At 38.3% G+C, this 16,465-nt stretch overlaps 1 protein-coding gene across 1 annotated transcript in view; it reads left to right on the top strand.

Moving 5' to 3' along the window:
* Positions 1-16,465, top strand: part of LOC127633149 (arf-GAP with dual PH domain-containing protein 1-like) — a 30,636-nt gene that overhangs the window by 10,603 nt on the left and 3,568 nt on the right. The window contains exons 2-10 of the mRNA XM_052112031.1: positions 1-131; positions 1,802-1,893; positions 3,281-3,363; positions 8,765-8,877; positions 9,911-10,057; positions 13,284-13,367; positions 13,580-13,642; positions 13,844-13,915; positions 16,232-16,460. Of these exons, the coding sequence (XP_051967991.1) occupies positions 1-131; positions 1,802-1,893; positions 3,281-3,363; positions 8,765-8,877; positions 9,911-10,057; positions 13,284-13,367; positions 13,580-13,642; positions 13,844-13,915; positions 16,232-16,460 (1,014 nt within the window). The remainder of the gene's footprint in view (positions 132-1,801; positions 1,894-3,280; positions 3,364-8,764; positions 8,878-9,910; positions 10,058-13,283; positions 13,368-13,579; positions 13,643-13,843; positions 13,916-16,231; positions 16,461-16,465) is intronic.

The raw sequence follows: 16,465 nt of genomic DNA on the forward strand, positions 1-16,465 counted from the left end.
AGCCAGATTGGGTGTCTGTGACTCTGGGTGTATTCATGTGTCAAGGATGCTCTCTCATCCACAGAAGTATCCCCAGCCTCAGCCAGGTAAAGTCTGTACTGCAGGACACATTTGAAGATAACGAAACAGAGGTGAGTGAAAAGGCCCTTACAGATGATTTATAAACAGTTCTGTTGCTTATCATAGAAAACAGTTGGGTTTGTTTGTTTTTTTTGCTCCTCCTGGGCTGCAAAACCATCTAAATCTGCAGTAATCTCAAAAGCGACAGAGATTGATTGGCAGTTTGCCTACTTTAAAGATTGAGGATGAAAAGCATTAGGGCATGAAGTGAGCTTGGGAATCCAAAGAGGAGAGCTGATGTTTGTGATTATCTGAACAGAGACATGATGGACAGAAACTTTGAATCAGAACCTTTGAATAATAAAGAGAAAACCTGCACCCTTTTCTTTGCATTTATTGTAAATAAAAAAAAAACATATAAACAATTACAACACATCTGAATAATTAATATGTTCTATACAAGTCTTACTTTTGATAGTACAGGGTTTCCCAAAGTGTGTTCATTGTGGATTGTTTTTGTGCCTTCCATGTTACTTGTACTCTAAGTCACTTAAATGTTCATACGGCGATTTGCAATGCAAAAAAACTTGATTGCTCCCTGTGATGAGGAGGATGGTGGGGCGGGGCCTCCCAGGGAGTTCTCCCAGGGAGGAGTGTAATCAGCTGAGGAGAGGGATAAATGCGGCCGAAGCCCGGTCAATAGGAGGGATGCGCTGTCGTGGAGTCCTCTCCACTGCCATCCACCCTTAGGAGCAGTCGCTGGGGATGGGGGAGTTGCTGCTCACAGCCTGAATGCGGAAGAAAGGCCGCCATCCACGCGGAGAGGAGGGGCTCGCTGCCAGCCGCCTGCAGTGGTGGAGCCGCTGCCAGGGGCGGAGGAGTTCCCTGCCGGATGGCATTCTATCCGCCAGGGGTGGGAGGACTCGCTCCGGTTCACACGGAGAGGAGCGGCTGTCGTCCGCCAGAGGGTGGAGAAGTGATCGAGGAACAGGTGACGATGTGTCTGGGAGACCGGCGAGCAAGTTTTCTCTCTCTCACTGTCTCTCCAGCTTGCCCTTTCCCTTTCCCTCTCCTCTTTTTTGTTTTGTTTTTCCCTCCTCTCATCGCCCTCCCCAGTCTTAGAGAGGTGGAGGAAACCAAAGTGATGCCTGTGGTTCCCCGGCCTGAAGTAAAAGAGGGAGGAGTGTGATGAGGAGAGGGCGGGCCGGGACCGGGCCGTGACTGTGCATGCCCGGCCCCCAATTGGGCTAATCAGCCGAGGAGAGGGATAAATGCAGCAGAACGCGGCAGTTCGGGAGAGAGAGAGCCACATGCAGCTGTCGTGTGTGTTTGTTCTGTGTGTCTTTTTGATTCATTAAATATTATTTCACTTTTCAGCCGGTTCCCGCCTCCTCCTTTCCCATCCTTAAACTTGTTACACTCCCATTTTAATCAACAACGCTGTATACACTGCAAGCATAGAACGGACCTTATTAGACTACATGCAACAATCAGTTTAGAAATTCTTCTTTGTTTTATATGGATATACATTGTTAATTTCACTGCAGAGCCAATTGTAAATGGCTGGCTTCTTTTTATAAACATTATTTTGTAAAATACAAGTTACTCTTGAGAGTTGATCATAAAGTAGTAATGAAAGGCATGATTTATTCCCCAACATATTGTGTGGGAAATAGGATGTTTAAGTTTGGAAACCTTGTAATATTATGACTGTAAACAATATTTACTCCAAACTCTTTAGTTTATCGCCTCTATGGGGAATGAAGCAGCAAAGGCAAATTATGAACAGCAAGTACCACCATTTTATTACCGGCCCTCCCACACAGACTGCAGGTAGGACAACTCCATCACAAACACCACATCACAGCACAATGGGAATAACCTTGATACATTACAGCATCAGCTCAGATATTCTTATGAGAAACAAACTGATCAGTACAATCTTGCCAGTAAATTCCTTTAAGTAAAAATAATCATATTTAGCTTTAAGTCTCTTTAAGGCATTAAATGTTGTTTTTAGATTTGTTTTGTTCCCTGTAGTACGTGCCTATTAGAAAAAATACAGTTTTGTAGCTTAAAGGCTCTTTTTGTTTTGTTTTGTTTTGCTATATCATCAGCAGCACAATGTGGGATTTTGAATTATCATGCAAAGATGCTCAGCATCAGACTGCCCTTCACAGTGCATTCTCTCAAAGCATTACACAATATGTGGTCCAGTGGTGTACTAGTTTACTTCCTGTTTGTGTGTCATTGAAAAAGAGAGCTTCAGCTATGTTTTGTGGTGTATGTCTGGTTCTTTTGCTGAAATATTCTGTTCACACACCAATTGACCACTTAATTAGGTACACATTCATGCGATTATCGATGATCTAATCAGCCAATCGTGTGGCAGCAGTGCAATGCATAAAATCAGCCAGATGCGGGTCAGGAGCTTCAGTTAATGGCTGACAGAAGTGGAACCCGATGTGGTCTTCTGCTGTTGTAGCCCATCCGCCTCAAGGTTCGACATATTGTGCATTCTGAGATGCTAATTCTGCTCACTTTAATTGAACAGAGCGGTTACCTGAGTTACTGTAGACTTTCTGTCAGTTCAAACCAGTCTGGCCATTCTCTGTTGACCTCTGTCATTAACAAGCCATTTTGTTTTTGGCACCATTCTGAGTAAATTCTAGAGACTGTTGTATGTGAAAATGCCAGGAGATCAGCAGTTACAGAAATACTCAAACCAGCCCGTCTGGCACTAACAATCATTCCATGGTCAAAATCAATGAGATCACATTTTTCCCCATCCTGATGGTTGATGTGAACATTAACTGAAGCTCCTGACCCGTATCTGGATGATTTTAGGCATTGCACTGCTGCCACACGATTGACTGATTAGATAATCTAATGAATATGTAGGTGTACATGTGTACCTAATTAAGTGGTCAATGATTATACAGTTTTCTAGTATTTAAAATCAAATGAAATCAAATTGACGCAATAACATTTATAATACACCTTCCTGGTTTTATTGTTCATCAGTGCATGTTATGCAAAATAAAAAAAAAATTAATAAAAATGTTGAACTCGCTCCACCTCTAAAACGGCTTTCCCTTTTTGCTTATATCAGATTAGGGAAGATTAGCAAAGTAAAATGTGTTGCAGACTGCTTTTCATATCGATCTGCTTTTCATACATAAGGCACATGGACACCTATTGTTACATTTTTCATCAACAGAATTTTGAGGGAACAATGGATCAGAGCCAAATATGAGAGACAAGAGTTTATATACATCGAGAAACAAGAGCCTTATTCAGCAGGTGAGAATCAGCACATGCAAACACACTTACATACACACCACTTTCTTTGTTGCCTGTTTTGACTCCTCCTCCCTACACTGATAGCTGTTGTTTGTGGGTGATGGTACAATGAGGTCATTATCACATCTCTTATTTCAGCCATAGCCCTCTCATCTCTGTTTCTTAGCTTTACAGTCTTATTTATTGCTAAGGCAAATCTCATTGGTTGACAATGATCTCATCTTTGATACACACAAACACATACATGCACACACAAACATATATGCAGTCATGCTGCAGTCATGGCTTTCATCTTTGGATATCTAACCACATTGCTGAGGGCATTATGGCTGTATTTAGAAATTGAGACAGAAACTCAATGATATGTGTGATGGTATTTTGTAACAGAGGGATTTGTACAGGGTGTAAATACCACTGGCCACATAGAGGTGCAAGCTGCACCCCAATAGTGTGGAGTAACCAGATAAAGGATACATGGATTTAATGTGTATTGGTATTTTTGCACGGGTGAACTGAGTTCGAATCTGGCTTGTGGCATTGTCCTCTCTCCCTCTCAGTGTCTATAAATAAAATGGCAAAATACTCTAAATGAAAAAACAAAAATGCAAATATTATAAATAAATATAATTCTGTTATAGTACTATACATATCATGGATAACAATACCTTAAAGTTCTATTTGTTAACATTAGAAAATGCATTAAGTATCATGGACTAAAAATGATCAATATTTTTAGTACAGCATGTATTTATCTTGGTTAATGTTCATTAATAAATATGAAATTGTACTCTGTTAGTTCATGTTAGTTTATAATGCATTAATTAATGTTAACATATACGACTTAACATTTTCGAAATGTATATGTTGAAATTAACATTAACCAAAAATGAATAAGTGCTGTAAAATTATTGTTCATTGTTAGTACATGTTAACTAATGTAGTTAACTAATGTTAACGAAAACAACCTTATTGCAAAGTATTACCATAATATGTTATTGCACTGTTATTATATGTTGTTACAGTACATACAAGTATATGTTATTATACTACTTTAATAGTTTGTTACCGGTCAAAGTGCAAATAGTATATGTGCATACACTTTATTGTATAGTATTTAGGCCTATATATTATACTTTATTAAGGGTAGTAACTTCTGACACTAGATTCTTACAGTATATGAACTTTTTTGAAGCACCTTTTATATTATTGTGCCACATTGCTATGTTGCTTGGCAACCAAAAACGGCCTACAGTTTGAGTGATGAACCACATTGCTTTTGCAGAGTAATTTATTTAGGTATTTTTTTATTATTGAACATTAGTGTGTTTTATGATAGTGCTGCTGCTGCCAAAATTAGTTAGTTAGTTAGTACATACATTCGGGTGTAAATACCATCTAACTTCCTTAATATACATACCCTCCACCATTTTTATGTAAAATTCTAAACTTCTGTGTTCCCTACTCAAATGTGTTTGCATATCCTGGAGTCTGGACCGTTTTTATGGAAAACAGATAGACCCTCAGTAACCAGAGATTTCTAACAGGAGACATACTTTATAAAGAATCAAAGGCCTCTCTCATAATCTCCATAACTCTCATCTCTCTTTCTCTCACACACTCACTTGATCTCTCTTTCTTTATCTCTCTGTCTCTGTCCTTTCCTCAACTCTCCTTGCTCAGTGCTTCAGTTTCCTGTTTTAATCTATCGTTGAGACATTTTGTTACATGTGTCAATGCTGTCTATTCACAGAGAAGAGTAGTTGCTACCCACAGCTCAAGTCTGATAGATAGATAATTCCATCAGCGCTGCTCTCTAGCTCTTTAAAAAATGAGCTGTCTTGAAATTAGGTAGCAGCAGTTGTGCATGTGTACAGTAAATGTTGACACACTGCCCGCACACAATTGTGTGTGGTTTTAGGGAGTGTGTGTGTGTCCTCCTACGCTAATCAATGATGCTATTGATCGCTCATGTGGAGAAGGTGCGGTTATCGATTGATGAGGTAATGCGGAGTGAATGATCCATGAGCACTTGTGCAGTGTACCAGAATAGTGCCAGTGAATCAGAAAATAAAACAGATGGAGAGTTAAAAACTAGGTCCTCATTATTGGTTCTTGCTAAGGCAAGCATCACTATTGCTATTGCTGATACGTAGCGTTAGGAATTTGAACAAACCCCTAATAGTAAGCATTAAAGGTATAATTGGAAAATTATAAAGGTATAATTTAAAATACTCTTTCTATCACTGACTCACCCTCATTCCATCCCAGATGTTTATGACTTTCTTTCATCTGCTGAACACATACAAGAAGAATATATCAGCTCTTTAGGTCCATACAATGCAAGTGAATGATGACCAGAACTTTGAAGCTCCAAAAAGCACATAACGGCAGCTTAAAAGTAATCCATACGACTTCAGTGGTTTAATCCTTGTCTTTGGAAGCGATCCAATCGGTTTTGAGTGAGATCAGACCAAAATATAACTTCTTTTCACTACAAATCTTGACATAAGCAGTCTCCTTGGTGATTGTGATTTCAAGCTCGATTACACTTCCTATGGCACCATTTAGCACTCGGCATATGTGTCAAGCACTAGGAAGTGTAATCGAGCTTGAAATCACGTTCACCAAGGTGACCGCTGATGTCAAGATTTGTAGTGAAAAGAAGTTATATTTTGGTCTGTACTCACCAAAAACTGATTGGAGTTTGGTGGTAGCGAGGTGTGAAAGGACAGTGCCCACTCCAGAGATTAAAGCTTCCACCATAAAAGGTTTATTTGGGTCTGGGTGGATTAGAAGTGGAGCAGATGTAAATACTTGTTTCAACCCGTTAAAAGCTTGATTTGCTTCAGATAACCATGAGAGGGATTTCGGCTTGGCCTTAAGGGGGGATTTTAGTGGTAAAGAGATGGAACTGTAGTTCTGGATGAATCAACGATAGAAATTGGCAAAGTCAAGAAAACATTGGAGCTCTTTTAGGGTGGTTGGAGTGGGCCAGGATCTCATAGCTTCCACCTTCCCCTTGTCCATCTGGTTGTCTAGAGAGCTGATGGAATGAGCACTTTTCAGCTTTTAGATACAGGTGGAACTTCCTCAGCTTTCCAACACAAGTGTGACATGCTTACGATGTTCTGTATCGCTCCGGGAGTAAACAAGGATATCATCGAAGTAAACTAGGATGAATTGATGAAGGTACTCCCTGAACACCTCATTCATCAATCCCTGGAAGATGGAAGAGGCATTTACCAGGCCATACGGCATCATCCAGAACTCGTAGTGGCCTGTTGGGGTGATAAAAGCTGTCTTCCATTCGTCCCACTCCCTGATACGAATGAGGTTTTATGCACTGTGTAAGTCCAGCTTGGTGAAAATAGTGGTTCCACGCAATTGCTTCATGGTGGCTGGAACAAGAGGAAGCGGGTCCCGGAACTTGACGGTCACCTTGTTGAAGGCGTGGTAATAAATACAAGGTCTGAAACCACTGTCCTATTTAGCCATGAAGAAAAAGCTGGAAGCAGCAAGGGAAGTTGATGGTCTGATATAGCCCTGTTTAAGTGCCTCCTCCGTGTATTCTTCCATGGCCTTCTGCTCGGGGAGTGACAGTGGGTAAATCTTTCCTTTAGGCACTAGTTCACCGGGAAACAGGTCAATTGCACAGTCCCATGGTCGATGTGGCAGGAGTTGAGTGGCATGAGGGGATGTCAGTGGAGGTGAGGTTTACTGGGCATTCAATAGTGGTTGTGCTTCAAGGCAATGGGTAGGGCTTCCTGGAGTGAGTGACAAGTTTTACAATGGGTAAAGAGGGAAAATTTCAGGACGTTTCCAGAAGACCATGAGATAAATGGTTAATGTTGAATTAGCCATGAGTGCCCCAAGATAATATCAGATGTTGAACTCTCAAGAACTAGCAGCATGATGTCTTCCACATGTAATGAACCCACTTGTAGTCTGAGAGGTCCCACGCAGTATCGCACTGGTCCCCGGAGAAGAGGTTTACCAGTTGTGGAGTGGATCCGGTATGCTGAGTCGTTGACCGTCTTTACTAAGTTGAGTTGCCGGCAGAGCGTCCCAGAGATTAAGTTGCCAGCTGAAATGGATTCGAGAAGGGCGGAAACTGTAACAGAAGTTGTACTGTGCAAAATTTTAGATACTTGTGAAAAATTTGCATAGTGAGAATGTCTTAAAAAATAATGACATAAATATTTTTCATTTATCACTTCATATCATACAAAGTCCAGTAAACATAAAAAGCTAAATCAATATTTGGTGTGACTACATTTGCCTTTAAAACAGCCCCAATTCTCCTAGGTACACCTGGACACAGTTTTTCTTGGTTGTTGTCAGATAGGATGTTCCAAGCTTTTTGGAGAATTCGCCAAAGTTCTTCTATCTATTAAGACTGTCTCAATTGCTTCTGTCTCTTTATGTAATCTCCGACTGACACGATGATTGTTGGGGGGATTTGTGGGGCCATGACATCTGTTGCAGGGCTCCCTGTTCTTCTATTCTAATCTTTTCAATTTGCCAAAAGTAATGTTTGGGAGTCTAGCATTTATATTTCCTATTGACACACCGAAGCTGGAGATATAAATAACCATATTAATACAAATTCTTTTGTGAAACATCTGATGTACCTTACATTTTGCACAGTACTGTATGTGTGTGTGCTTACTTTTCATTGCATTAATATAACAGATTGCAGAGAATTCTTTTTTAATATTATGATGTCATAAAGGAGGGTAACAGGGCAACTTTTATATTGTTATACAATACAATTTGATATAATGAAAGTTTGATTTTTGGCCCTTTCTTGGAAAAAGAATCTCTCTTTTACTTGAGAAAAAGTGTTTTGATTTAATATGATAGTTATGCTTGAGAAGTAAGTGATAATAAACTGATATTATGATTATGAATCATTTTACCCATGATTTGTGTTAAAGGGAATACAAGTTCTTTTTGTTGTAGCTACTCTACTGTTCATTTCACCAGAAAAGTGCTGTGAGGCAAGTGAAAATCATAATTATAGTGAAGGGATTATATGAGACCAGGTGGCTAATATTATAGTGACTTGGGGGTGGGATTTTTGGCTAGTAAACAACCACATAATAACCACCCAGCACACTCAATAGCAGCTCAACACCTTAGCAATCGCATAGCAATGCCCTGGCAACCACCCTAGCATCATGGTGAGTTTTGCAAGGGCAAACACCCACTCATATGTTATTTAGAATCTGTCAAAATCCAGTTCCGTATATCAGTTATTTACAATAAACTTGAACTTCCTTTTTAACAAAAATACTTTTTAGGATGTAGATATTTATAGACACTACATAGTTCATTACTACATGGAAAGAAAACCTCTGCTTCATGGCTTCAATCTGTCTTCTTTACCTTTCTTTTTTAGGGTACAGAGAGGGGTTTCTATGGAAACGTGGTCGAGACAACGGGCAATTTTTCAGTCGCAAGTTCATTCTGTCTGAAAGGGAGGGAGCGCTCAAGTACTTCAACAAGCAGGATGTTAGTTCTCTCTCTTTCTCTCTAACAAACACACACTCTAACACACACGTTTACATAACTATCTAAATAAGGACATGCCATATATTATTTGTATTTTTTTGTAAAGCTAATTATAATGACTGTAGGCTGCTTTGTATTTTTAGAATTTAAAGGGACAGTTCACCCAAAAATGTAAATTCTGTCATCATTTACTCACCCTTATGTTCTTTCAAACCTGAATGACTTTCTTTGCACTGTGGAACACGAAAGAAAATGTTAGGCAGAATGACTGCCTCAGTTACTCTTCACTTACATTGTAAAGAAAAAAGATGTGATGAAAGTGAATGGTGACTAAGACTAACAATATCCTTTTGAGTTCCACAAACAGACTAATCATTTTTACATGAACTAATCCAGTTTAAAATAACATTATTAATCCAACTTATAAAAATATGTTTTTATAAGAATTATTTTGTCCCCGAATTATAGCTAAGTACACACACACACACACACACACACACACACACACACACACACACACACACACACACACACACACACACACACTACATATATGTTGGGTTTCTGTCTTTTATGGGGACTTTCCATAGACATAATGGTTTTTATACTTTACAAACCTTATATTCTATCCTCTAACACTACCCCTAAACCTAATCCTCACAGAAAACTTTATGCATTTTTACATTTTCAAAAAACATAATTAAGTATGATTTCTAAGCTGTTTTCCTCATGGGGGCCGACAAAATGTCCCCACAACGTCAAAAAATTAGGGTTTTACTATACTTAGGGGGACATTTGTTCCCCACAAAGTGATAAATGCATGCTCACACATGCACACACGCGCACACACACACACACATACGCATGCACGCACACACACACAATAACTTCAGACTGTGTCAATCCAAAAAACATCAGAGTCCAGCACCATAAAAATGTAATGTGAGTCTAGGGAGTGTCTGGTCAGTTCCCAAAATGTTTTGCCATTCAAAAGGCATGCGTTCATGGCTGAGCTGTTTCTTTTGTCTTCCAGGCGAGAGAAGCAAAAGCCATAATGAGGATTGAAACCCTAAATGCTACTTTCCAGCCAGCTAAAATAGGCAACCCCTGTGGACTGCAGATCACCTATCTCAAAGACAACAGCACCAGAAATATCTTTGTGTACCATGAAGACAGTAAGGTATCATGCCTTTTTTAATGCCCATACAATTGTTTCTTTCCTCTGGTATATGCCCTTGAGTCTCTGACCTACATGGATATGAGCTTAATATGCTCTTGTAGAAATGTATCGACATTGTCCCTGTCAAGGTCTTATTTTGAAATTTTGTTTTCCATTCATAACCATCATTACATTCAGCTTTTATTCAGAGGATTCATATTCATTTTTTGTTATCTTTTTATTTCTTTGGCATAATTTAGTTTTATACAACCATTTTCCACCATCCATCTGACCTTTAGAATTAAATGGTAAATGGTCTGCACTTATATAGCGCTTTTTTAACCTTACAAGAGGTTACAAAGCACTTTACACTTTGTCCCAATCACCCATTCACACACACATACACCAATGGCGGGGTGAATTAAAGGGATAGTTCACCCAAAAAAGAAAAAAATATCTCCATTTACTAACCCTCATGCCATCCCAGATGTGAATGGCTTTCTTTCTTCTGCTGAACACAAGTTAAGATTTTTGGAAAAGTATTTCAGCTCTGTAGATCCATACAATGCAAATGAATGGTGATCAGAACTTAGACAGTTCAAAAAGGACATAAAGGAGGCATAAAAGTGATCCATATGACTCCAGTGGTTAAATCCATGTCTTCTGAATCAATATGATAGGTGTGGGTGAAAAACAGATGAATATTTATGTAATTTTTTTACTATCAATCTCCACCTTTGACCAGCCTAAACTAGTAGGGGGCTGAATGTGAAAGTGTAAGTCACTTCCACATTTGAGTGAAAGTGTAGATTTACAGTTAAAAATGACTTTTACAAGATATAGACATAACCACTGGAGCCATATGGATTACTTTTATACTACATTTTAGGCCTTCAAAGTCATGGCCACCATTCACTTGCATTGAATGGACCAACAGAGATTAAATGTTCTTTTAAAAATCTTTGTTTGTGTTCTGCAGAAGAAAGAAAGTCATACACATCTGGGATGGCATGAGGGTGAATAAAATAAATAGAGAATTTTCATTTTTTTGTGAACTATCCCTTTAAATGCAATGTATTTGTGCATGTACCTTTAAGAATCCTATGCAAATGCCCTCGTTACTTGTGAAAGAAGATTTACTCATGGGCTGCTGTTTGCTGTTGGGTCCAAAAACTTTGGATTGCCCCCTCAATCCTTCAGTAACAGCCTTTTTGCAAAGCCTCTTTTGGAAAGTTACATTGTGACAGAATCACAAAACTATCTGTGCTAATATGTGCCGCTGACACTGATATGGTCAGATTGAAATGACCAGAAGCCTTATTAAAAGTAAAAGTCAGCCACTTGTTTTTTGACTATTTCTAGCTTTCAGAAACAACACAACATTGAGTAAACTTTCCCAGTAACACTATTGTTAACAATAGTTAACAGGATCTAACAATGAACAAGACATTTGCAGCATTTATTTATCTTAATTAATGTTAATTTCAAAATGTTCACATCAAAAGTTGTATTATTTAACATTAGTTAATGCACTATGAACTAACAATAATGTAATTTTTTATTAACTAACATTAAAAAATATGTAACAAATAATAAACGCTGTAAAAAAATATATTTTAAATGTAACCAGTTCTGTTTGACCTACTCCGAGCAGGACTCGAACTGGCATCTCCTGTATGGGAGACAGGCACGCCAATGAGGAGGCTAAAGGCTACAGCCTCTAGCATCAGTCACTAGGGTGCCACTTCAGGCCATGGGAGTGAACATACAATGCGAAGCAAGCGTTTCACGCGGCGCGATTACATAGAAAGTCAATGCAAAGACATTTTTCAACTTGAGCGAGAAATTACATGATGTGTCCAGATGTCACTGACGTACTGACGTAGTAGCAGAAGAAATCTGGAAAAATGGATGACATTTTTTTTGTAGCGGAGTGTGGGCATCCGGAATTGTATGAAACAATATCATACATGTACAGATACCGGACGATAAAAGACATCGCTTGGTGGAAAGTGAGCGAGGAAGTTGCACTACCTGGTAAATTCTGAAAATATGCGCGTCTACTTGATTACAGCTTTTGGTTGTACTTTACTATGAGCCAAGTCGTAGAAGCCCCACCTCCTGTCCATTTCCAGAAGAGAAGGGGGAATACTCGCGGGTTTGTGCTACTAACTTAAAAACAAATGTATAATCCAGCAGTCAAACTCGAGCAAGCAATGCGAGGCGAACATTTTCTTTGCTTTGTATGTGAACGCACCATAACAGTATATTTACTGTAAATGCAATAAGCACTTTTATTTAAAAAAACACTTTACAATACGGTTGTGTTCATTAACATTAGTTACAAGTTAACACGAACTAACAATGAACCATACTGTTTTCTGCACTTATTAAACCTGGTTAGTGTTAATTTCAACATTACATTTGAAATTATTATAGATTAATACATTTGAACATTTTTAATTTTGTACTGTATGTATTAAAATGAGTTAATGAATTATGAACTAACATAAACTAACCATGAACAATTCTATTTTTATAAATTAACCAAGGTTAATAAATGCTGTAAAATATATGGTTCAATTTTAGTTCATTTTAACTAATGCATTTACTAATGTAAACAAATACAATCTTATTGTAAAGTGTTTCCAATTTCAGAATATGACCCCTTTTAATTAATCAGATGATGTACTGATCATCATGTAAACCTCTTAGACTTAAGCGTTTTCATTTGTTAGACTGGTTTGAAGATAAACTTGGCTAAAATGCATATGTATGTATTTGGGTCATCTCTGATTTGTAAGTTGGACCAGATGACGTAGCTTCTCCACAAAACAAGAGCCGTGGCTTATTGTTGTGAAAAAGCTCCAAAATGTCCATTGTGCTTTCTTCATTTCCCTCTCACAAACTTAATTTACAAATATTGATCATACCATAGAACCTGAAACAATCTATTTTAAGATATGTAGTTTACAGACAAGTCCACAACAAGAAGGTTCGACATTGTCTTAGCACTTAGACAAGATAAAGAGGGATTTTTCTTTCTTTAAGATCTGAGATGAGACAGCTAGCTGTGACTGAAGTGTTGCCAGTAATGCTGTCTGATGCATACCACACCTTGTGGAGGATGTAAAACAGTTACTGCATCATAAAGCATCCTCTGCTGGCCACAGCTAAACACTGCATAATGTTCCCTCAGTCCTCATTGAATGTGTGTGTGTGTGTGTGTGTGTGTGTATGTGTTCAGGAAATGGTGGACTGGTTCACTGCAATCCGAGCAGCACGGTTTCATTACCTAAAGGTGGCATTTCCTGGAGCTAATGATGAGGACGTATGTGAATCAAATTTCTTCCAGTAACTGACACACTTAAAAATGATTTATGAGCATGAAACTCACTATGGTGATTATGAATGCATGTTTAAAATAATCCATGTTTCCATATTTCAAATTTACATTGTACATGTTTAATGAGGTGGCCACCCACACACGTCTAGGTGAGGTTTGAAGTATGTTTTCTTTATCTGTGTATGGTTTTGATTTAGCTGGTACCAAGACTTACAAGGAACTTCATGAAGGAAGGTTACATGGAGAAAACTGGCCCAAGGGTGAGTGTTTCAAACTGGTTCCAACTACATTTTAACTTTATCTTGACCATCATCAGAGACCGTTAGACAACAACCGTTATCATGTCATTAAAGCAACCTGTTGCACTGGAAATTCAGGCATCAAGTTCTAGATGTTTGTGCTGTTTTTACTGAGATACATTTCTGAACTTGACCAGAATTTGATATTTCACAACTTTTCAGCACACTGAAGGTTTTAAGAAAAGGTGGTTTACTATGGATGATAGGAGACTAATGTACTTTAAAGATCCCATGGTGAGTAAAAGTCACTGCATATTGTTCTGGTTAAAGGTGAAGTGTGTAATTTTTGCAGCAGAAGCGACAACAAACGGAATTGCAAAAATAAATATGTTTATATTTTTTATATCATTTCATATGTATTTTATAATTATTTTATATTATCATTTAATAAATAAAAAGGAAAATCAAACAGGTTTCTCAAAAACTCTCCACATCTTCCATTGGTCAAACAAACAGATAGTCCCACCCCAAACCATGTTGGGCTGGTTGGGACGCATAAAACATAAATACATTTTGACAGCAACACAGAGCCACAGTGTTTACACTTTTTTGGGGAAACCTACAATTGTGTGTACACTATGGAGTCTAATTCAGAGACAAATGGAAAGAGATTCACAAATAAATGTAAGGAGTTTCTCAAAAATGAAATTAATTATACAAACATTTCTTAACTCACAAACACAACTCCGCATTTATTTGCGAATTGCACACATTTATTTGTGGATCGCTTGCTGTGCATTTTTGGATGGCAGTTCACGTTTGTGAATTCTGAAACATTTCTTACGCAAGAGCTAAAGGCAGTCCACCAGAGACTACTTAGCAGAGACGGGCCACTTCTATTTAATGAATGGGAGACATTGGGAAGCTCTAGCACCCAGTGGTCAAAGTATGTAGAAAGGAGATTTATGAGATTTTGGTCTTTCTGCATTCCATTAGATAGGAGCTGCACTGGCATGACTGGAAATAGCCTCCCGAGAGCGTTTTAAAGATGACCTTCAGTGGACCTATGTGAAACCAAAAAGTTTGTGGCCAAGGAGCATATCTGCATGAGCTTGATTCCATGCTCATGAGGGACTTACATTTATGCATTTGGCAGACACTTTTATCCAAAGCGACTTACAGAGCCCTTATTACAGGGACAATCCTACTGGAGCAACCTGGAGTTAAGTGCCTTGCTCAAGGACACAATGGTGGTGGCTGTGGGGCTCGAACCAGCATCCTTCTGATTACCAGATTACCAGTTATGTGCTTAGACCACTACACCACCACTCCAGAGCTGTGTGAGTGGTTGAAGATAGAATGTGCTATGATTGGCCCAAGAAATGGGGCCGCTATCTGATTGGCTTGAGTAAAAGATGGGTGGAGTCCACCTATATTTGGATTGCCCGCAGCCTCATGCAAGAAATGTTTCAGAATTCACAAATGTGAGCTGCTATCCACAAATGCACAGGAAGCGATCCACAACATAAATGTGTGCAATTCACAAATGAATGCTGGGCAGAGTTGTGTTTATGAGTTGTAAAAATATTTTTGTAAATATGTTTTTTTTTTTGTGCAAAACTTTATTATTTTTATTTGTGAATTAATTCAATTTTTGTGAAACTCCTTACATTTATTTGTGGATCTCAATCAATTTATTTCTGAACAAACTTTCTATTTGTGAATCTCTTTCCATTTGTCTCTGAATGAGAAACAATTCTAACTCCATAGTACACATTATACTGTGATAGGAGAAAGAAATTTAAAGGGACAATTCACCCAAAAATGAAAATTCTCTAATTTATTACTCACCCTCATGCCATCCCAGATGTTATTGATTTTTAGAAGAATTTCAGCTCTGTAAATCCACACAATGCAAGTGAATGGTTACCAGAACATTCAAGCTCAAAAAACATATAAAGGGCAAAGGCAGCATAAAAGTTATCCATACGACTATGACCATACAACAAATCTATATCTTTAGAAGTGATGTGATAGGTGTGAGTGAGAAACAGATCTACATTTAAGTACTTTTTCACTATCAATCTCTACTTTCTAACAGCCCAGAGTTCTTCTTTTGTTTTTGGAGATTTATATACTTCTTGGATATCGTCACCTACTGGGCAGAGAGGAGAATTTATAGTAAAAAAAGACTTAAATATTGATCTGTTTCTCACTCACACCTATCATATCATCTCTGAAGACATGGATTTAACCACTGGAGTTTTATGAATTACTTTTATTCTGCCTTTATGTGCTTTTTGGACCCTCAAAGTTCTGCCCACCATTCACTTGCATTGTATAGATCTAAAGAGATGAAATATTCTTCTAAAATTTTGTTTGTGTTCTGCAGAAAATAGAAAGTCATACACATCTGGGATGACATGAGGGTGAGTAAATGATGAGAGAATTTGCACCTTTTGGTGAAATATTCCTTTAACATTGAAAAAATGACACACTTTACCTTTACATAAAACTCAGTTCCCAAATGGCATTAGAAAATATTTTTTTTAAATGTTGAGCTGTGCTGTCACACAGCATTCTTTATAATTGTCTCTAATACTCTTTTAGGATGCATTTGCACGTGGAGAGGTCTTCATCGGCAGCAAGGAGAACAGCTATACCGTCGTACCTGGACTGCCGCCCTCTATTCAAGGCTACCATTGGAAGTATGGCATCACCATTGAAACACCTGACAGGAAATTCCTGTTTGCTTGTGAAACAGAGGCAGAACAGAAGGACTGGATCGCTGCCATTCAGAGAGTTGTTAACCGACCCATGATGCCACAGGAGTACGCAGGTAAA

The sequence above is a fragment of the Xyrauchen texanus genome, chromosome 40 (genome assembly GCF_025860055.1).
Source record: "Xyrauchen texanus isolate HMW12.3.18 chromosome 40, RBS_HiC_50CHRs, whole genome shotgun sequence".
NCBI lineage: Eukaryota > Metazoa > Chordata > Actinopteri > Cypriniformes > Catostomidae > Xyrauchen > Xyrauchen texanus.